Source organism: Protomyctophum bolini (assembly GCF_963924005.1).
Source record: "Protomyctophum bolini genome assembly, chromosome: 1".
Taxonomy (NCBI): domain Eukaryota; kingdom Metazoa; phylum Chordata; class Actinopteri; order Myctophiformes; family Myctophidae; genus Protomyctophum; species Protomyctophum bolini.
In genome coordinates, this window is record NC_137862.1 from 31,163,358 (window position 1) to 31,180,037 (window position 16,680).

At 40.5% G+C, this 16,680-nt stretch overlaps 1 protein-coding gene across 1 annotated transcript in view; it reads left to right on the plus strand.

Moving 5' to 3' along the window:
* Positions 1–16,680, plus strand: part of LOC308320502 (tetraspanin-4-like) — a gene marked incomplete at its 5' end in the record, with an annotated part of 169,415 nt that overhangs the window by 135,925 nt on the left and 16,810 nt on the right. Inside the window, one exon of the mRNA XM_080770961.1 lies at positions 16,088–16,189. Within this exon, the coding sequence (XP_080627087.1) occupies positions 16,088–16,189 (102 nt within the window). The remainder of the gene's footprint in view (positions 1–16,087; positions 16,190–16,680) is intronic.

A 16,680-nucleotide genomic window follows, 5' to 3' on the forward strand; every position in this document is an offset into this window, starting at 1 on the left:
CCATTCAGGGGCTGGAGCCAGGCTATTACATCATTGTTGTCTGGCAGAAACCTCATATCTCCGTAGTCTAAACCAGTGTTTCCCAACCTTTTTTGTCCCAGGGAACACTTTTCATAGCCTAAAAATCTCGGGGCACACCTAGATATACGGTGTGCAATTAGCACATTCAACACAAACAACTGTTTCCATAAAACAAACTAACATAGGCTACTTCTCTATAAGCACTGAAGCAGAATCATGAATAGGCCTATTTAATTTATACAAAAGAAGAAGAGAGAGAGCAATGTGTTTGTGGCTCAAACTTTGTCTAATATTGTTTTAGAGCAGTGGTTTTAGAGCAGTGGTTCTCAAACATTTTCATGCCAAGAGCAAAGGACCCCCAATATTTTTTCAATCTACAAAAATAATCCCAAAATCGCTTATAAACAGATTTGGCAACATTGGCCAGAAACGACCAGTGTTGCTTCTTTTTGTCTTATTTTGTATAGACCTAGGTGTCTTGTTTCTGCCATAGAGTTATACTGGCAACACCTCTGGCTTCTAGCTGGTCTGGATATGTGCTGCTCGTCGACTCGTCTCTGTGTGTGTCAGTCCCAGCTCCGTGACTGGGAGATGGGACTGTGGATAGTCTGGATATAACTTTCTGTTACAGTTAAATCCATATAAAAGTACCACACAACTGAAAAGTAAAGCGACTGTGTCTTGTTTTTGAGGGGCGCTAGATGCTTGTTTGAAAACGCCATAGACAATAAAGAGAAATGTAATGTTTGTTTTGAGGACTAAAACAGACATTAGCACCCGTTGCTTAATCAAACATTATGTTGTAAGATGGTAAGAACGCCCCTCACTTCACACGAGTGTGATTTTTGTTTTTTAAATCAGCGCCCTACTTGATCATACTGCAGCGTCACACAAAAGCATCAAAAGTAGCAGATCTGCAAGCTTGAAACGTGTGACACATTTCGAGCTTGTCGATACTGCTACTTTTGAATTAGAATCCCCAAAAGTAACAGCTTTGGACATCATGAGGTTTCCACTCGATTGAGACGAAATATAACTTTCAGTGCTTTATGATCGGCCTGTGCCTCTTTTGCTACTGTAGCCTTTCAAATATGACATTTTATTACACCTACTGTACCAGCCCTGCTGGACATGATAAATGGAGCATTTATAAATGGTAAATGGTGCATTTATTTTAGTACGGCGGAGGCAGCCAAGCCACCAACCATGCTCATCGGGAGCAGTTTAAGGCTAAGGCCCCTATTAAGCATGTCTTAGTTATAGGTCTTGTATGTATAACTGAAGACGTGGAGGCGTGACCAATGCCATTTTGCTGTTATTGGTGTGGTAATTTGCACTCTGCACCATGGCGCTATGCTTAAAACGCTCCTGAATTATTCATGAGTGAGTTTTGGGCGTCACCTCCATCAACCCAATCAGCGTGGCGGGTGCCATTCCCTTTAAAAGTCGGCTGCACCGGCATTATGTGCAAAGCTATTAAGGGCCCCGAGAGGAGGAACACTGGTCAATATAGCGTGAAGTAGCCTACTTTAGACTAACTGTCTACTTTAGACTAACTACTGTAGACTCACGTTACCACAGTGTTGGATCCAGTCATGACAGTGCCCTAGCCGACGTACTAAATGTACTGACGGATGATGTGATAAAATTATAAAAAATATAAAAAGATATGTCAAGTTAGCTAAAGTTAGGCCTATATAGTTTATGCTGAGCCAAACATGTTTGTTTAATTTAAATTTAAATTTAAATGTATATTTAAATGAGATGAAGAAAGAAAGTCCCCACAGAGACAGCAGCAGCTCCATGTTTACGCACAGCAGACCTGCGGTTCATGTTCTTTTTGGGTAAACGACCACCATGCCCTGCATGATCGAGTGGATCAGTACAGACGAAGGAACAGAGTGCAGTGTATCTGTCGCTTTTTCCCCTGGCTCAGCGGCTGTAGTAGTGATTGGGTGGTGAAAACGCACGTAAACACGCACGTGACATGTATTAAATTATGTCTGATTCATTTAACACACAGGTCATTTCCAGGTCATATAAGAACGAGGAAGAGATCCACGCACACACTCACTTCATTTGTTTCTGTTCTAAGTGATGGAAAAACATTTATTTTATTTCATTGGATTCATGAAGGATGATAAGCCTTTGAAATGCCACCTAGAGTGCGCAGGTCTTTCAGATCGGAAACCCTAACCGTAGAGTGCACAAGTCTTTCAGATTGGATTTAATGGAACTGGGGTGAGTAGGGCTTACCATGCGCAATGTGAAATGAAAGTAGACTTCTCAAGGAATGTGGAGAAATTTTAATAAAAAAGGTTCAAAAATGACTATGGCCAAGTCAAACTGCGGTGTCTGATACATATTGAGCCAGTTTGTTTATTCTCTGTAAATATTACAGAACATGATGCGGTGTAGTTTGTATATTTACCATTCACCACCCAACTACATCTTGTACTAATTGGCAAGCTACACCCCTGCATGATCCAGGAGATATAAATTATATAAATGTATTTTTAATCTATGGATAGACGAAGGAACAGTGCAGCTGAAGAGCGCTGTTGCAGTGTTGCCAGATTGTGTAAGATAAATAAGCAACCGGGTCTATGAAAACAAGCCCAAAAGAAGCAACTACACTATTTGAAAATAGCCGATTTACAAGTTCACAACGCGTCGTGTCGTGATGCAACACATCGTGTGGCTCTCCAATTTTCAAAAATGATCTTGGAAATCACTTTCAAGATTTTTCAAAACTGTACTTTTACTTAAGTAAACAGTTGTTTGTGTCATCATGATTATATTAACACAGAATGTGAATACTGTGCGTGCCGATATGGGCGCACAGTTGTCATTCTGAACAAGGTGGATTTTTCACTGTGAATGAATTAAGGCATCATAATGCAGTATGCAATGCCTCTCTCTCTCTTGAATTGAGCCTATATGTAGCCTATAATGTCTAGTGTTTAATGTATAATGTCTAGTGTTTAATGTATTGTGTGATCTGTCTGTCGGGTGGAAACCTCATGTCTAAAACTTTTTAGGATTCAAATTTAAGAACAGCAAGCAAAAGTAGCATACATTACTTGTATGCTACAGAAGTAGTGTGTTCAAGTAGGGCGTTAACTCACAAAATAAACCACAAAATGTTAAAATATGGAGATAAGAAGTTTCTACCTGACAGCGATGATTTGCTTATGTATTTTTCTTTCTGCATCCTGAGGGCTGCTTGGGGACATGGACAAATAACTTATGAATCTATATGACTGAGGCAGAGGCACTACAGTATATGAATATGTGAAACACACTCAACACAGATCATTTATTCACTTAATGCTTAATTTATAGTCTGTGTACAACGGAAGTAGATACAAAAATGCATCACAGCATGCCACGTTGTGAGCTTGTAGATCTGCTATGCTACTTTGTATAAGTACATCTGATATCTTTGTATACTGTAAGTCTATATTTATTTATCAAGCAAACAATTCACTGTTATAATTTACTAGAACAACTGAGTATACTTTTAAGGTTGAGGAAATCGTATTATATTCAATGGCAGCACTTTGAGCCTAATCATATTGTTACTGCAAAATAGTAACATCAACATGACACCGTAAACAGAAATAGTACAATATTTAAAGAGCATTAGTGAGGACCTTATGGAAATGCATTGCAAATGCGTGAAGAGCTTCCATTAATTATAATTATTAAATTATTGTTATTATATTGCTAAAAGACATACTGTATTTCTATCAGGGGTTATGAAAGCGTGCTTATTTGACATGGGGGGGTGGGGGTGGGGTGGGAGGATGTGTAACAATAGAAAGTAGACAACTATGTTGTGGAATTTCAGAGACGGTATAAATGTAATCTGTGTTACAAGGAGGTTGAATTCAAATGAAGATAAAACATTGGAGGGGGGAGGGCTTAGGGGTAGCAGTGGTGCATCAAAACACACTGGAACAGGTCTCTGTAAATACACCTATGAATAAATATGAATAAATATGAATGTATTTCCATACTTAATAATATGACATTCACTGAAGTAGGCCTGCATTCAGTCAATTATCTCACCTTTCGTTGAGAGAAATGATCTGATGTACTGGACATTGGACTGCTGGCTTTAAGAGGGTGGCTTTATTTAGTTCATTGGACAGATGATGTGTACAAAATAAATGTGGCTTTTTGTATGTTTTCTGAGTAAAAATGTCAACAATTGTATAAACTGCATGTAGGCCTACTGTATCTATGTTGGGATAGGCAGGTTAACGTAGTTTTACCAATGAACCAATCTTACATTTTCGGGTTCCTTGACTTGAAAAAGTTTGAGAACCACTGCCCTAGAATACAAGACCAACCACATACAGTACATTCATTGAAATAGAAGTCGCATGTAAACATCTCACGCATTATGCACTAGAGATGTTACACCTGCTGTAGTGTCTCAAAAACAGTGCAAGCTCAAAAACACATTTCAACAAATGTAGATTCATTGTACAATGGCTATTTTAATAGAAAATAGTAGAAAATATTTAAAGTAGAGAGTGGGGAAAGGGAAGCAATCCTATAGTAGAGAGCCCTGGGGATGCTAAGTGTATATATAGGGGTATAAAGTATAAGAGGCAAATCAATTAATCTTGCTTAGCCTCACTTGCAGCAGTTCACTGCCTCCCCTGTGTGAGGTCATTGACTGTCCGCTGGGCGCGTTTGTTCACATCATGTGCAGAGTATTAATTAATCAGCCACTGATTAAAGGCTGGATAACGAATGAGGGGCGCTGACTGTGATCGATTGGCTCAGCTTTAATCTGGACACTATATACCATGTATGGGTCAGTCTTCGGAGGTCCACTGACTGCACATTAAAGGCATGTTTCCTGTACTGTTTGTTCACCTCTCTGCACGGATGTCAGCAAGTGTTTTCAGATTTTACTAGAGAAATGAGCAACCGTGGATCTGCCAAAACAAACTCCAAAGAAGTGTAGACCTACAATAGGCCACATGACATCTTTAAACCTAAAAAAGTGAAATGTGTGATATTTTTGTGAACAGTTTAACAACACAAATCTTGTGTTGCAGAAAATGTTTAAGAACCACTGATTAACACACTGACTGCTATTGACGTGTAATCGTGTATATATACGTGTATCAATAGCCATCTGTTGTCTGCGATCGATGTATATATACATTTTATATTGCTTTATACAGTATGGATCTGAAACGGCACCACTGAATTTTTGTTGTTGCCCTGAGCCGGTTGCTATGTAGGCAACGCCTTGCTGTCCTCTGCATGCACGGTACGTGCTCACGCATGCGTAGACTTAGGATCTTCTATCTTCTTAAAGGAGAATTCCATGCTAGAAGGCTTTCTTTATTTGTAGTTGTTACATCCTCACCAAAGAGGTCCAGGTGTTATTTTGTGCAAAAGCGCATTTTTGGCTATTTCCCTTTCCATAAGCCCTCAATGAATTGAATTGAATTACATTGAATTGAATGGGGCTATGGGGTGTTGTGCTAATTCACTTATTTCGCTCCTCTCTTCATAATGTAAATAGTATCCCAAACGGCACACTTTACTACTTATTTAGATGGAAATAAGCGAATTAGCACAAAAATCCAACCCCCATCGAGGGCTTATATTAGGGGAAATTGCCAATAATGCGCTTTTGCACAAAATAACACCTGGACCTCTTTGGTGGGGACGTAACAACTACAAATAAAGGTAAGAAAGCCTTCTAGCATGGAATTCTCCTTTAACTCGAAAACTACGCCGCTGTCCGTTGTGCTGATCAGACGTCTGATTTTCACGTCATGTGAAAGCAGGGAAACATAGCTTCAAATTGATATTGGTTCAGTTTGACCCACCAGTTTTGGAGATATGGCTTATAGAGTAATGTCTTGCAGAGAAACAGCGAGTTGAGAAAAGAGGCTTGAAAGGTTCACTTCTGTGGACTCTAACATTACACCTAGCAGCTACATGTTTAAGCATTTATTTCATATACATCTCTGACATTTATTTCAGACATGCTCTAGTATGTAGGGAGATGAGTCTGCCTGTGCTATTAACTCATTTTGGATAAAAACAAATATCAGTTTTCTCCTCTCCTGAACAGTTAGTCTTGCCACCATGACTGTCTCTGTATCTCTGTAAAAAAGTCACATATGGAGATAAGAGTTTTCTGCTCGACAGCAACAACATGTACTACAGGTTTTGGGCTACACTTCCTGTTTGTCCGTGGTGGCGCCAGGCGGGTGCGTGATTGTAACCCCTTCGCCACCCCAGATACAGTCGGAGCCAAAGGAAGTAATAAAAGGAAATATCATTTTGAAACGGAATTGGTTTTGAGCAGGGATAAGGATTTTCGGGTGAGATTGTAATCAGGAACCTCCTGGCTGATAAGAGCATCCGGGTAAAGGATTTGCTGGTGACCACTTCAAAGTCTTCTTTGAAATTGCTTGAGGAAGCATGCTGTAGCAAAGACTTAAAGGAGTATAGTACTTCACCCCCGAAAGGACTTTTTCCTCTTTCTATAAATTAATCACCTCGGTGAAGCCACAGAGAATTTTGTGCCTGATGCGTTCACTCATCACGGTGAATAAAGAATCAAAAATACAAAGAGAATATCGTCTCTGTCGGCCGGAAACCTCACGTCGAGAACTGTTCAGGATTCAATCAAATTGAAGTAGCAGATACTGTATACAAGCTCAAAGCGCGTCGCTTTTCGTTGCCTATTGAGCTTGTGGATCTGCAACGTTTGATGCTTTTGTGTGACGCTTAGGCATGTAACGGTATGAGATTTTACAGTAGGCTACTGTATGGTATCAAACAAAATACTGTATATGGCGGCATGTCACAGAATAAAACCAGTGTACATCCTGGGCGAGGTCGCGTGCACGCATCTAACTGGGTGACGGCAGACTGCTGGGCGAGCGCTGCCGCTTTGGCATGGGGAGTCAGATCAACATATGGAATTAATTCTGTACTGGCCATATATGAAGCGTGTACAGGGTTGAGTGTACAATGTTTGTTGAGATTACACAAATTACCATATTTCTTACGTCATCATTGAGAGCTAGTCATACATATACAGTACACACCACGTACTCTGGTCCCAGCAGATCAGGCACAATTTGCTATTTTATTTTTACTGATTATGTGTATAGTATACGTATGACTAGCTCTAAATGATGTCGTAAGACATACGTATACATATACATATACTATATAGAGTATGTAGTTGTAATTTGATTAGCGGTATACTGTGGTTACTTTGTGCCAAAACGTGACAGCCGTCAACCATTTGATGGGTATGCAAGAAAAACAGCAAATCTGTGCCTGGTTTGCTGGGACCAGATTACACAAATGACCATTTTTCTTACTTCATCATTGAGAGCTAGTCATACATATACACACCACGTACTCTGGTCCCAGCAGTTCAGGCACAATTTGCTATTTTATTTTTACTGATTATGTGTATAGTATACGTATGACTAGCTCTAAATGATGACATATGGTCATTTGTGTAGTCTGGTCCCAGCAAACCAGGCACAGATTTGCTGTTTTTTTTGCATACCCATCAAATGGTTGACAGCTGTCACGTTGAAGAGACCGGGCGAAATTATTACTTGCGCGCGTGCTCTGCTTGCGCAAGTAAATATTGTAGAGACCTTCTGTGATGATCTAAAGTATGTTTATATGAATATAATATGAATATAATAGTCAAATTTGCGTTATTGTGGGCTCGTAGATTGGTGTGCGACACCGCCGTGAAATGAAGTCTAAACTTGGGCTGTATGGTGTGATGCATGTGATGGAACGGATCTGTGGAACGGAGCCGACTGTCTGAGGGTATGTATGGACTGCGGATGTAATCTATGGAACGGAGCCTGGCTGTGAGGGTATATGTACTGTATGTACTGGATGGATGGATGGTGTTCAAATCCAGCTTTTTAACAATTGGAAAATAAATCAGGGAGATGAAGACTTGTCTTTAAGCCGCGGGGAGAAATGTCTCCCCACTCCACATCAGATTGGATCACTTTTTATTTCCACTGCTGTCAGGCAGAAACCTTGTATCTTTATTTTTCAACAAAAAAACAATCCCCCTTTTAAATAATTGCCCTCCAAGACTGAAATCATGCTAGTTTCACTATCTCTGAAAAATGCTGAAAGTGAAAGTCTGGGTTTCATACGTAATTTGAACCAATGAATAGTATTACCAAGACTGTGTGACTATACTGTATAACAATATTGGATCCAAATGTCCCCATCAGGCCTTTTATGTGTTATCCTTTTAGTCTTACCGTCTGACTGTAGTACCACATGCTTCTTACACTTCTGACTAATATATTCAGTCAATCAATCAATCAATCAATCAAACAATCTATCAGTGGTTTTCAACCAGTGGTTCGGGGACCACCAGTGGTCCTTGACGGGGTTCCAGGTTGTCCCTAGCTAATTGATGGAGAGTCTGTATGGTCCATATGGTTTCATTTTTTTTCCGTGACTCAAATGGCGAATAAATAACCCAGATAGCAAAATATGGGTGAATCAACGTTGAAATGTGGTTAGGCAGAAATATTGAATCCACATTGAAACCTGACGTTGAAATTATATAAAAAGTGCAAAGAGAGTTACATGTTGAAACAACATTAGGTTTTCAACCATAACTGACACTATATCAATGTTGATTCAACCATCATCTAAATGGTAATCTACATGCACATTTGGGTTGATTTTATATTGAATCAATGTTAGGAATCAACATTGATTCAACCATAATCTAAATGGTAATCTACATGTACATTTGGGTTGATTTTATATTGAATCAATGTTAGGAATCAACATTGATTCAACCATAATCTACATGTAGATTTGGGTTGATATTATATTGAATCAACGTGAAGGAATCAATATTGATTCATGTACATTTTACATTAAAAATAATAAAATTTTCTACGCATTAGAAAAGGTTAGTTTTTCACCAATAACTTTCTGCTGATATAGGTCTACACATCATAGCATTACAACAATATGACCAACATTGTTGGCAGACGATGGGTAGGTTGTTTGTGTGAAAACAAACTTAGAGATGACAACATGGTATTAATATTAATCAATTACGTTTTATTAAGGAAAATCGACAGCCAGCAATTGTGTCCCTGAGAAACATTCTAAATTAGGTGCAGGTGATAGTGACAAATATATATATATATATTTTTTTACCACAGTTATAAATTCCACAGACATGTTTGACAAAGATTTTTTTTAAACAAAAATAAATAATAACCATGGTTGATATAGGACATAAAGATCTTCCCTCATGAAGGACTTTGCAAATCAGGGTCCACAGGCTAACAACTGTCCATTTGGTTGTCATATAACAGCGACACAAAACTGTAAACATATTTGACTGACAAAACAACAGTCTATTGGCATGGAAGAACAGTGTCCATGAACTTGTACTGGGTTGTACTGTATGGGAAACCGTGTGTGGGGTACCCTAAGTGTGACTTTGGGTCGCTTGGTTTGGGTCACTTGGGTTCCTTGGGATGCCGCCCTCCCTGTCTGGCGCATAACGAAGCCACTTCTTCACCGTTTCACTGTAGTCCTGGTTGGTCAGTTTGGAGTCAAACTGCTGAGCAGCAGCTGAAAGACACAAAAATAAGAGTGAGGAAGATAAGAGTCTATCCCATACAATTTCTTATTATCCTGCACCCTCCTGTCCAGCTTTTGGTGTGTGCACAAACTGTCCCACACAAACATTGCATTCCCACCGACAGTGAATGGACAAATTTGAGTGTTGGCCGGAATGATAAGAGTGCCCCTCACTTCACGTGTGTGTGTGTGTGTGTGTGTGTGTGTGTGTGTGTGTGTGTGTGTGTGTTTTTTAATCACTCTGCAGGCCTACAGTAACAAAAGCTACAGTCAGCATCCAGTTAGACTGAACTGGAAAGAGGAGCAAACGCCTAGCTGGCTCCATCTAGGCAATACAATGTGTATCCATGCAACTCTAAAGCTCACCAATTGTCCTTTGTTTATTTCTAATAGCTTGCACTGTCACCATCACTTCATTCCAACATATATATTTTTTAAGATCAAGTGTTTCATTTCATGCCTCAGTCATGCCACTCCCTAAACATAATCTATGAAGTAGTTTGCAGGGAGGAAGCTTACCAAACATGCAGTCTTGTAACGTTGTGTCCTTGAAAGTCTTCTTCAATGCTGCTAGTCTTGAAACTGTTGTGATTCTGATTAATGTGCTGCATTCCAATGTGAAACAAGCTGAAACATTGCATAATTGTACATTTGGATCAACATCAAGCTTGTTCATTATTATAATTTAATAGTATTGTTAATAATAAAATACCAGCATAACCAAACGTCTAACTATAACAACAGGACGAATGCAGTCTGACTGAGACTTCTCTATAAAACACAACGTCATTCAATACAAAAGCACGCGATTTGTCTGTTCGTTTTGGCGCAACGCCGGCTGCAGCATATGCACAAAACAATGCAGTTATGTCAGTGTCACTAAAGACTAAACACAGTTAATATAAAAGTAATATCGCCAAACTTACTGCAAAAGCGCTCAAAGTAGAATCCGGGGGACAGACGAAAGCCAGCCAGTAACCAGAGCGGAAACGGAGTGTGGTTGGAACATACCACTAGAGCTCGTTTAAGTAGGGGGGGACATTTGGACCGCTCCACTCCTTGTATAGTGACTTGTAGATGTTTTGTGACTGCACATTATGTACAAACCGCAAGTAAGAAGATTTACAGACAAGTAAGAAAATGTACAGAAAAATGTCATCAACATATGGTGCTTAATTCAGAACGTGAGATGCCCCTCGCCCAATGATAAAATGCTCTCACCCAGAGTTCAGAGAGGGGGGGTGGGGCTGGGCGGGGGGGGGGGGGGGGGGGGGGGGGGGGGGGGGGGCGCTGGTGGGGTGGGGGGAGTAGAGGGAGTAGGGGACGGGGGCGGGCGGAGGGGGGGGTTTGGGGTGACAAACGGCATATGTTGATTCAACATTGCTTCGATGTTGGCATTTCAATCATTAAAATTCGACCACAAAACAACATTGATTCAATGACATCTTTTCAACATTGGTTAATTGGCATCAATTGGATGATCGGTTGATGGTTGATCCACCATCAATCGTCAACCTTAACCAAAAATCAACCATTTTGACCATAATTCAACATTGAATTAACATCTTTTGCTATCTGGGAATGGACCTTGATATGAAAAAGGTTGAAAATAATTGAACACAGCGTCTTTTTTCACCATTTTCTGAAAAACTAGTTTTGGGGGAGGGGAGGGACGACGACGACATAGGAGGTTTCCACCAGGCAGACACTATTTCAGTTAGAAACTTTTTCCGACCTTCCGTTAGTCCAACCGATTACTAACACTATCCCTAACCCTAACCTCAGTCTTAACCGGCCACGTACTGTAGGTTGCTAACCCTAACCTCTTAACCCTGCAAGACCCGGATATATTTCTACTTGCAAAAAAATTTCAACCATTCAGATGGTGTTAGAGGAGACTAGGAGTACTTTGGAGAGGAAAATATATATATTTTTTATATTGTAATATTACAACGTTGGGTCTATTGGGTAGCAGAATTGCATAGGTCATTCATTTTTACTCACTGTCAGAATAACATGGCAAATGTCCAACAACTTAAGGGTTCATTTATATGGTTATGGTTTATTATCATATCAGTATCCACAGAATCAGAGGAGGAGGCAGGGTTGGTGGAGGTGGAAGGAGTTTGAAAACAGGTATTGACGTATTGTACCATATTAAAGAGCATCGCACCAGTATGTGCAAAGCAAGTTCAGTCAGGAAACTCAGTGCAGTTGCCGGCGCCCGGCGGCCTTTCATTGGGCCGTCTCAGCATCACGTTCTCATTCACATGATTCACTACATCCAATCACACACACATTCCAGCTTCATACCGGCTATTTAAACTGGAAGTTTGCACTGCTCATCCTGCTTGCTTGCTGCTGCACACACTGATTCTGCTGCGCTGCTGTTTGCTAAACTTTTGCTGCTCGCCCTCCTCCACCCCAGCTACCGCCTGTCATTTTGGATCTTATATGTTTAGGTACGGGGGATTCGGAGTCCCTATAGTTGGGACTGATGCGCTTGATCGGAGTATCTATAAAGCTGTTCCAATTCATCGCCAAACCATAATAAATATATTGCTCATTTTATCCATTCCTCAGTTGTCCTGACTGAAATGATAATATGGTGCAATGTTTTGTCTACTCTGTGTCTCAGAGGAGCTCTCTTTCTCGGAAAGTTGGCATGCTATAATAAAAGCCTTGTTCTTGCATGAAGACAAAACAAGGAAATCTTGTTTTAAATTACCAAAACCGCATACCGATGATGTCACTTGTAGGCTAATGAAGTCGCCCTGGCCTATACTTTGTCGAGCAATTAATATAGGGTGTGAATCACAATGTGTCGCCTCGAGATACGTTGTGAGCTTGTACATCTGCAATACTTGTAGGCCTACACCTGCTATTAGATTTTTCACGTTTTTGCCTATAATTAAATGCCCCAAAATAAGCACACACCGGGTTGAAAGTGTTTTTTTTAATTATTCGCATAAAATATATATATATATATTTAAAAAAACTTTTAAAACACTATAATAAGGAGATTAAAAGTGTCAATAGAAGTCGGCAGCAGAGAAGAACCAAGGGGCCTTCTGCTATAATTGGAAGTGTGACCATAGTTGCGAATGCAGTGAGCACTTACTATGAGACCTAGTAGATCATGTCTGTGTGTCTGTCTGTCTGTCTGTCTGTCTGTCCGTGTGTCTGTCCCGCTATCCAAATATGGAGTGTGTTGCATCAGCAATCACTCAGCTCCATATATGGGCACAAAAGGGGCCAGGTCCACTCAGCTCCATATATGGGCACAAAAGGGGCCAGTGATTTGTTTGTTGTGGACCTGGCCCCTTTTGTGCCCATATATGGAGCTGAGTGCGTTCGCTTCCCGCGTTTGCGCGTCTTACTCGTCATATAAACCACAATGCCCTTCATTTGTTTTTTAATATTCTCTGTCCTCTTGTTATGCCGTTTACTTACATTCCTGGTGATATTTTCTACTTTATCTCTCCGTGCGATCAATATGTCTCTCTCTCCATTTAGTCTTTTCTCCATCCATTCGTCGTCTATGTCTGTCTCCTCTCGGCTTTCCGCTTGTATCCCTCCATATAAATAATTGATAGGCCGTCTCTGACTGGCCTGGGTGTAGTTAAAGGGTGACTTAAATCCCGGGGATAACATCAATACATGGCTAAAAAGTATAGCCGTCAGCCTTACTGCCTTCACACCATTCTCTCCTTGTTATTAATGAGTGCACTTTGGAATGACTTTCTTTTCTAGGACTGGAGGAAACTTCACTAGATCTCTTTTGTAGGTCTGTTCCAAAACATTAGATTATTGCGGGAGTCGGGAGATAGCCCTGCGTATCGTCTCTGTCGGGCAGAAACCTAGTAGCCTACACTATGTCCAACAACAAAACAACAAAAGCATAACCATTACTTCTCAGGGAAGAAAAGTGGATCCAATGTAGTTATCATTTAGTCACAAGTTCTTGTTAATATTGTCATTGGTTCCATATTTATAAAACCCACAGACACTTGACCACTTTCAACCTGGGGTCACTATTTTGGTCAGGCCATTATATAACATTATAAATAATAAAATAATTGTGCTCGCAGTGCATCCTGCTTTGTCGAGCGTCTACGTTTGGGGGTAGGAAGCCAGGCGGGGTCCGGAGGGTGATAATTGTCACTGCATGTAATTCTGTGGGCTGGGGGGCGGAGCATCTCATCACGGTGGGGGCTCCTCGCTGGTAGGTGAGTCAGTAGTTCACAACAGCAGTGACGGCATACAGAAATGTGTGTCGGTAGGAACTAATTGGCATGACTAAATTGGGGAGAAAAAGGGGTAAAAATAGACATCTGCAAATAGCAGATGTACAACCTCACGACGTGTCACACTTTGTAGATCTGCTATTCTTGATACTTCTCACGAGACTGTCGTACAACAAAGTATAAAGTAGGACATCAATTTATGATAAAAACATAAAACGATGAAATGTAGAGATACAGTGACAATAGTATTGCATAGCAGTAACGATCTTGTTGCTTACAGTATTCTTTCAGGTCAAAATGAAAGCTCTGCTCAATCCTAATACTGCTTCAGAATAACAAGGCTTTATTCTGCCTTTGTGTGACTGAGTTATGTTGTGTTTCATTATGCCTCTTCAAATTAGCCAAATTATGTCAGTTTTTCGCTCTTAAAATAATACACACAGTGTGAGGAGGCTGCCATGCGTAATCCAATGTATTAACACCTCATGTGTTGAGGTTTAGCCAGATGCTTGGAACATCTTATTGGTGTTAATACGTTAAATTACCCATGGAGCATGATTCAGCGTGCTGGCTCTTAGATTCTATTTTAACATTCTCTTCAGCGCCTAGGGTAGGTAGTTATGGGCCTGGCTGTGATGTGCATGCCTTTGTAAACAACATGAATGTTTTGTCTATTGAGTCTCGCTGAAAGCTAATTATGTTTCATTAACAATAATGGAACCATTATTAAACCACTGGGATATTCACTTCACTATGCAATACCTCACTTACAAGTGAATTCAAAACAAGTCTTCAATAAGGGCACAGTTTTTCCTTGAATGGTAACCGGCTACACGGCAGCAGAAGACTAGGCAGAGAGCTGGATCGATGGGATCCGTGGAATTGACTGTGGTACTCAACTTACAAATGGGTGAACAAGGTTAAAGCCTGATTAGTACTATTTTCAGTGCCACCTGAAAGCCTGCTGACACGCTGCCTGTTACAGATGGCCATGTCCTGTTTGACTCCAGTCCTGTCTAAAGTAGTCAAAGCCAGACAGGTCGCACGCGCGTCTGCTGCTTTCACATGTTATGATGTTGACTTCCACCACTTCTGACATCAACAGTCCACGTAAACTTTCCAAACTACTTTCGCTGTGTGCGCGCACGTGTGTGTCCACTGTCTCCAGCTACTTCTGATGTCATACATACCTTAATGCAATTGCTACACTACAAACGCGACACTGACTGTTTGATACTTTTATTTCTATGTATGATGTACTGTTTTTCCACTTCCGGTGATCAAGTATATTCACAACTATATATAATACTATACTATAATCCTTCCTCAAAATGCATACATCAATACTATGATCTATTACATCACAGTACCCACACTGTATTGGTGTGGGTATATCAGAACGGGTAAGTACTAGTATAATATATTATGGCTGAATAGTTGTTCTGAATCCAAGGTTGTGTTGAATAATGATAATGAAAATGTTTTACTGTGTAGCGCCACACACTCACAATGCCAAACGTCTTATTGTGGACACAGAGATAAGAGCAACGTTAACGCTTCAGACAGACAAACAGCTTTCTTCAGGGACAAAAACGACTATGCTATTATGACTAAATATATTGACAATTTTGTCAACAAATGGTATGGTGAAATGTTAAGGACGGACTAGTGGATGAAGAGATCTAGTAGAAGACAAGTCATTTTATGTTTGGTTTCGGTGTTGAGATATTGTTGTGAACATAACAGATCTACAAGCTGGCTATTTGGCTTGGCTATTGGTTATTTTCAGCATCCAACCAAGTGTCAGATCAGGCATATGTCATCAAGGCAAGACAAACTATAAACATATATTATATTGCAAATGCACGCTCATTAACTACATACCGCCAGTCAGGTCGAGGCTCACTATAGAAATGATAAACACAGCAACGCTATCGTAACTAGTGACAGTAACGCATGTGCAGATTGCATGGCAACATCAGTAGAAATGCACTAGCCGACTAAATATCCCTCTGATCATGAAATAGTAATTACACAAATCACCCATGTTACTAGCATAACCATTTCTTTGCACAGACTAAAAGCGAAACAAAAATCTACCTAAATGTTAAAGTAAATAAATAAATAAAATTAATTATTCTACGTTATGTGTGTTTTCCCAGATTGACTACTACGCCCAGAGGGATCTGAAACGGGGTCTGCAGCTTTTTGGAACAGAAGGCAATGTGGGTCTGACCAACGCCTGGATGATCGTCCAAACTGACGTAAGATTCCTCTGCATACAGTTGAGCTGCTGTGTAGGAACTAGAGGCGTGTTTGTTTTTACACCTGGAGATCAAGTCCCGTCCAGGACAGCCTTCATACTCGCCCCTTCAGGAGACTTGGCCGAGATCTGAATTTATTTTGCTTCTTCCAATTATTTATACTAGACCTGTGTCCGCCGGCCACCAGCCTACTACGATGCCAGTTGGGAACCTAGTATGCAATACCAGTAAGACGCGCAAACGCGGGAAGCGAACGCAGCTCGTACATATTTGGGTTTTGGACGTATAGCTGCTTTGGGGACTCCTTATATGGTTATGGCTGAGTCATGGTGACGTAATCACTCAGCTCCATATATGGGCACAAAAGCGGGACAGACAGACAGACACACACACAGACAGACACACACACAGACATGATCTGCTAGGTCTCATAGTAAGTGCTCACTGCATTCGCAACCAATTGTCATAGCACCCGTTTTAACTGTCTGTCT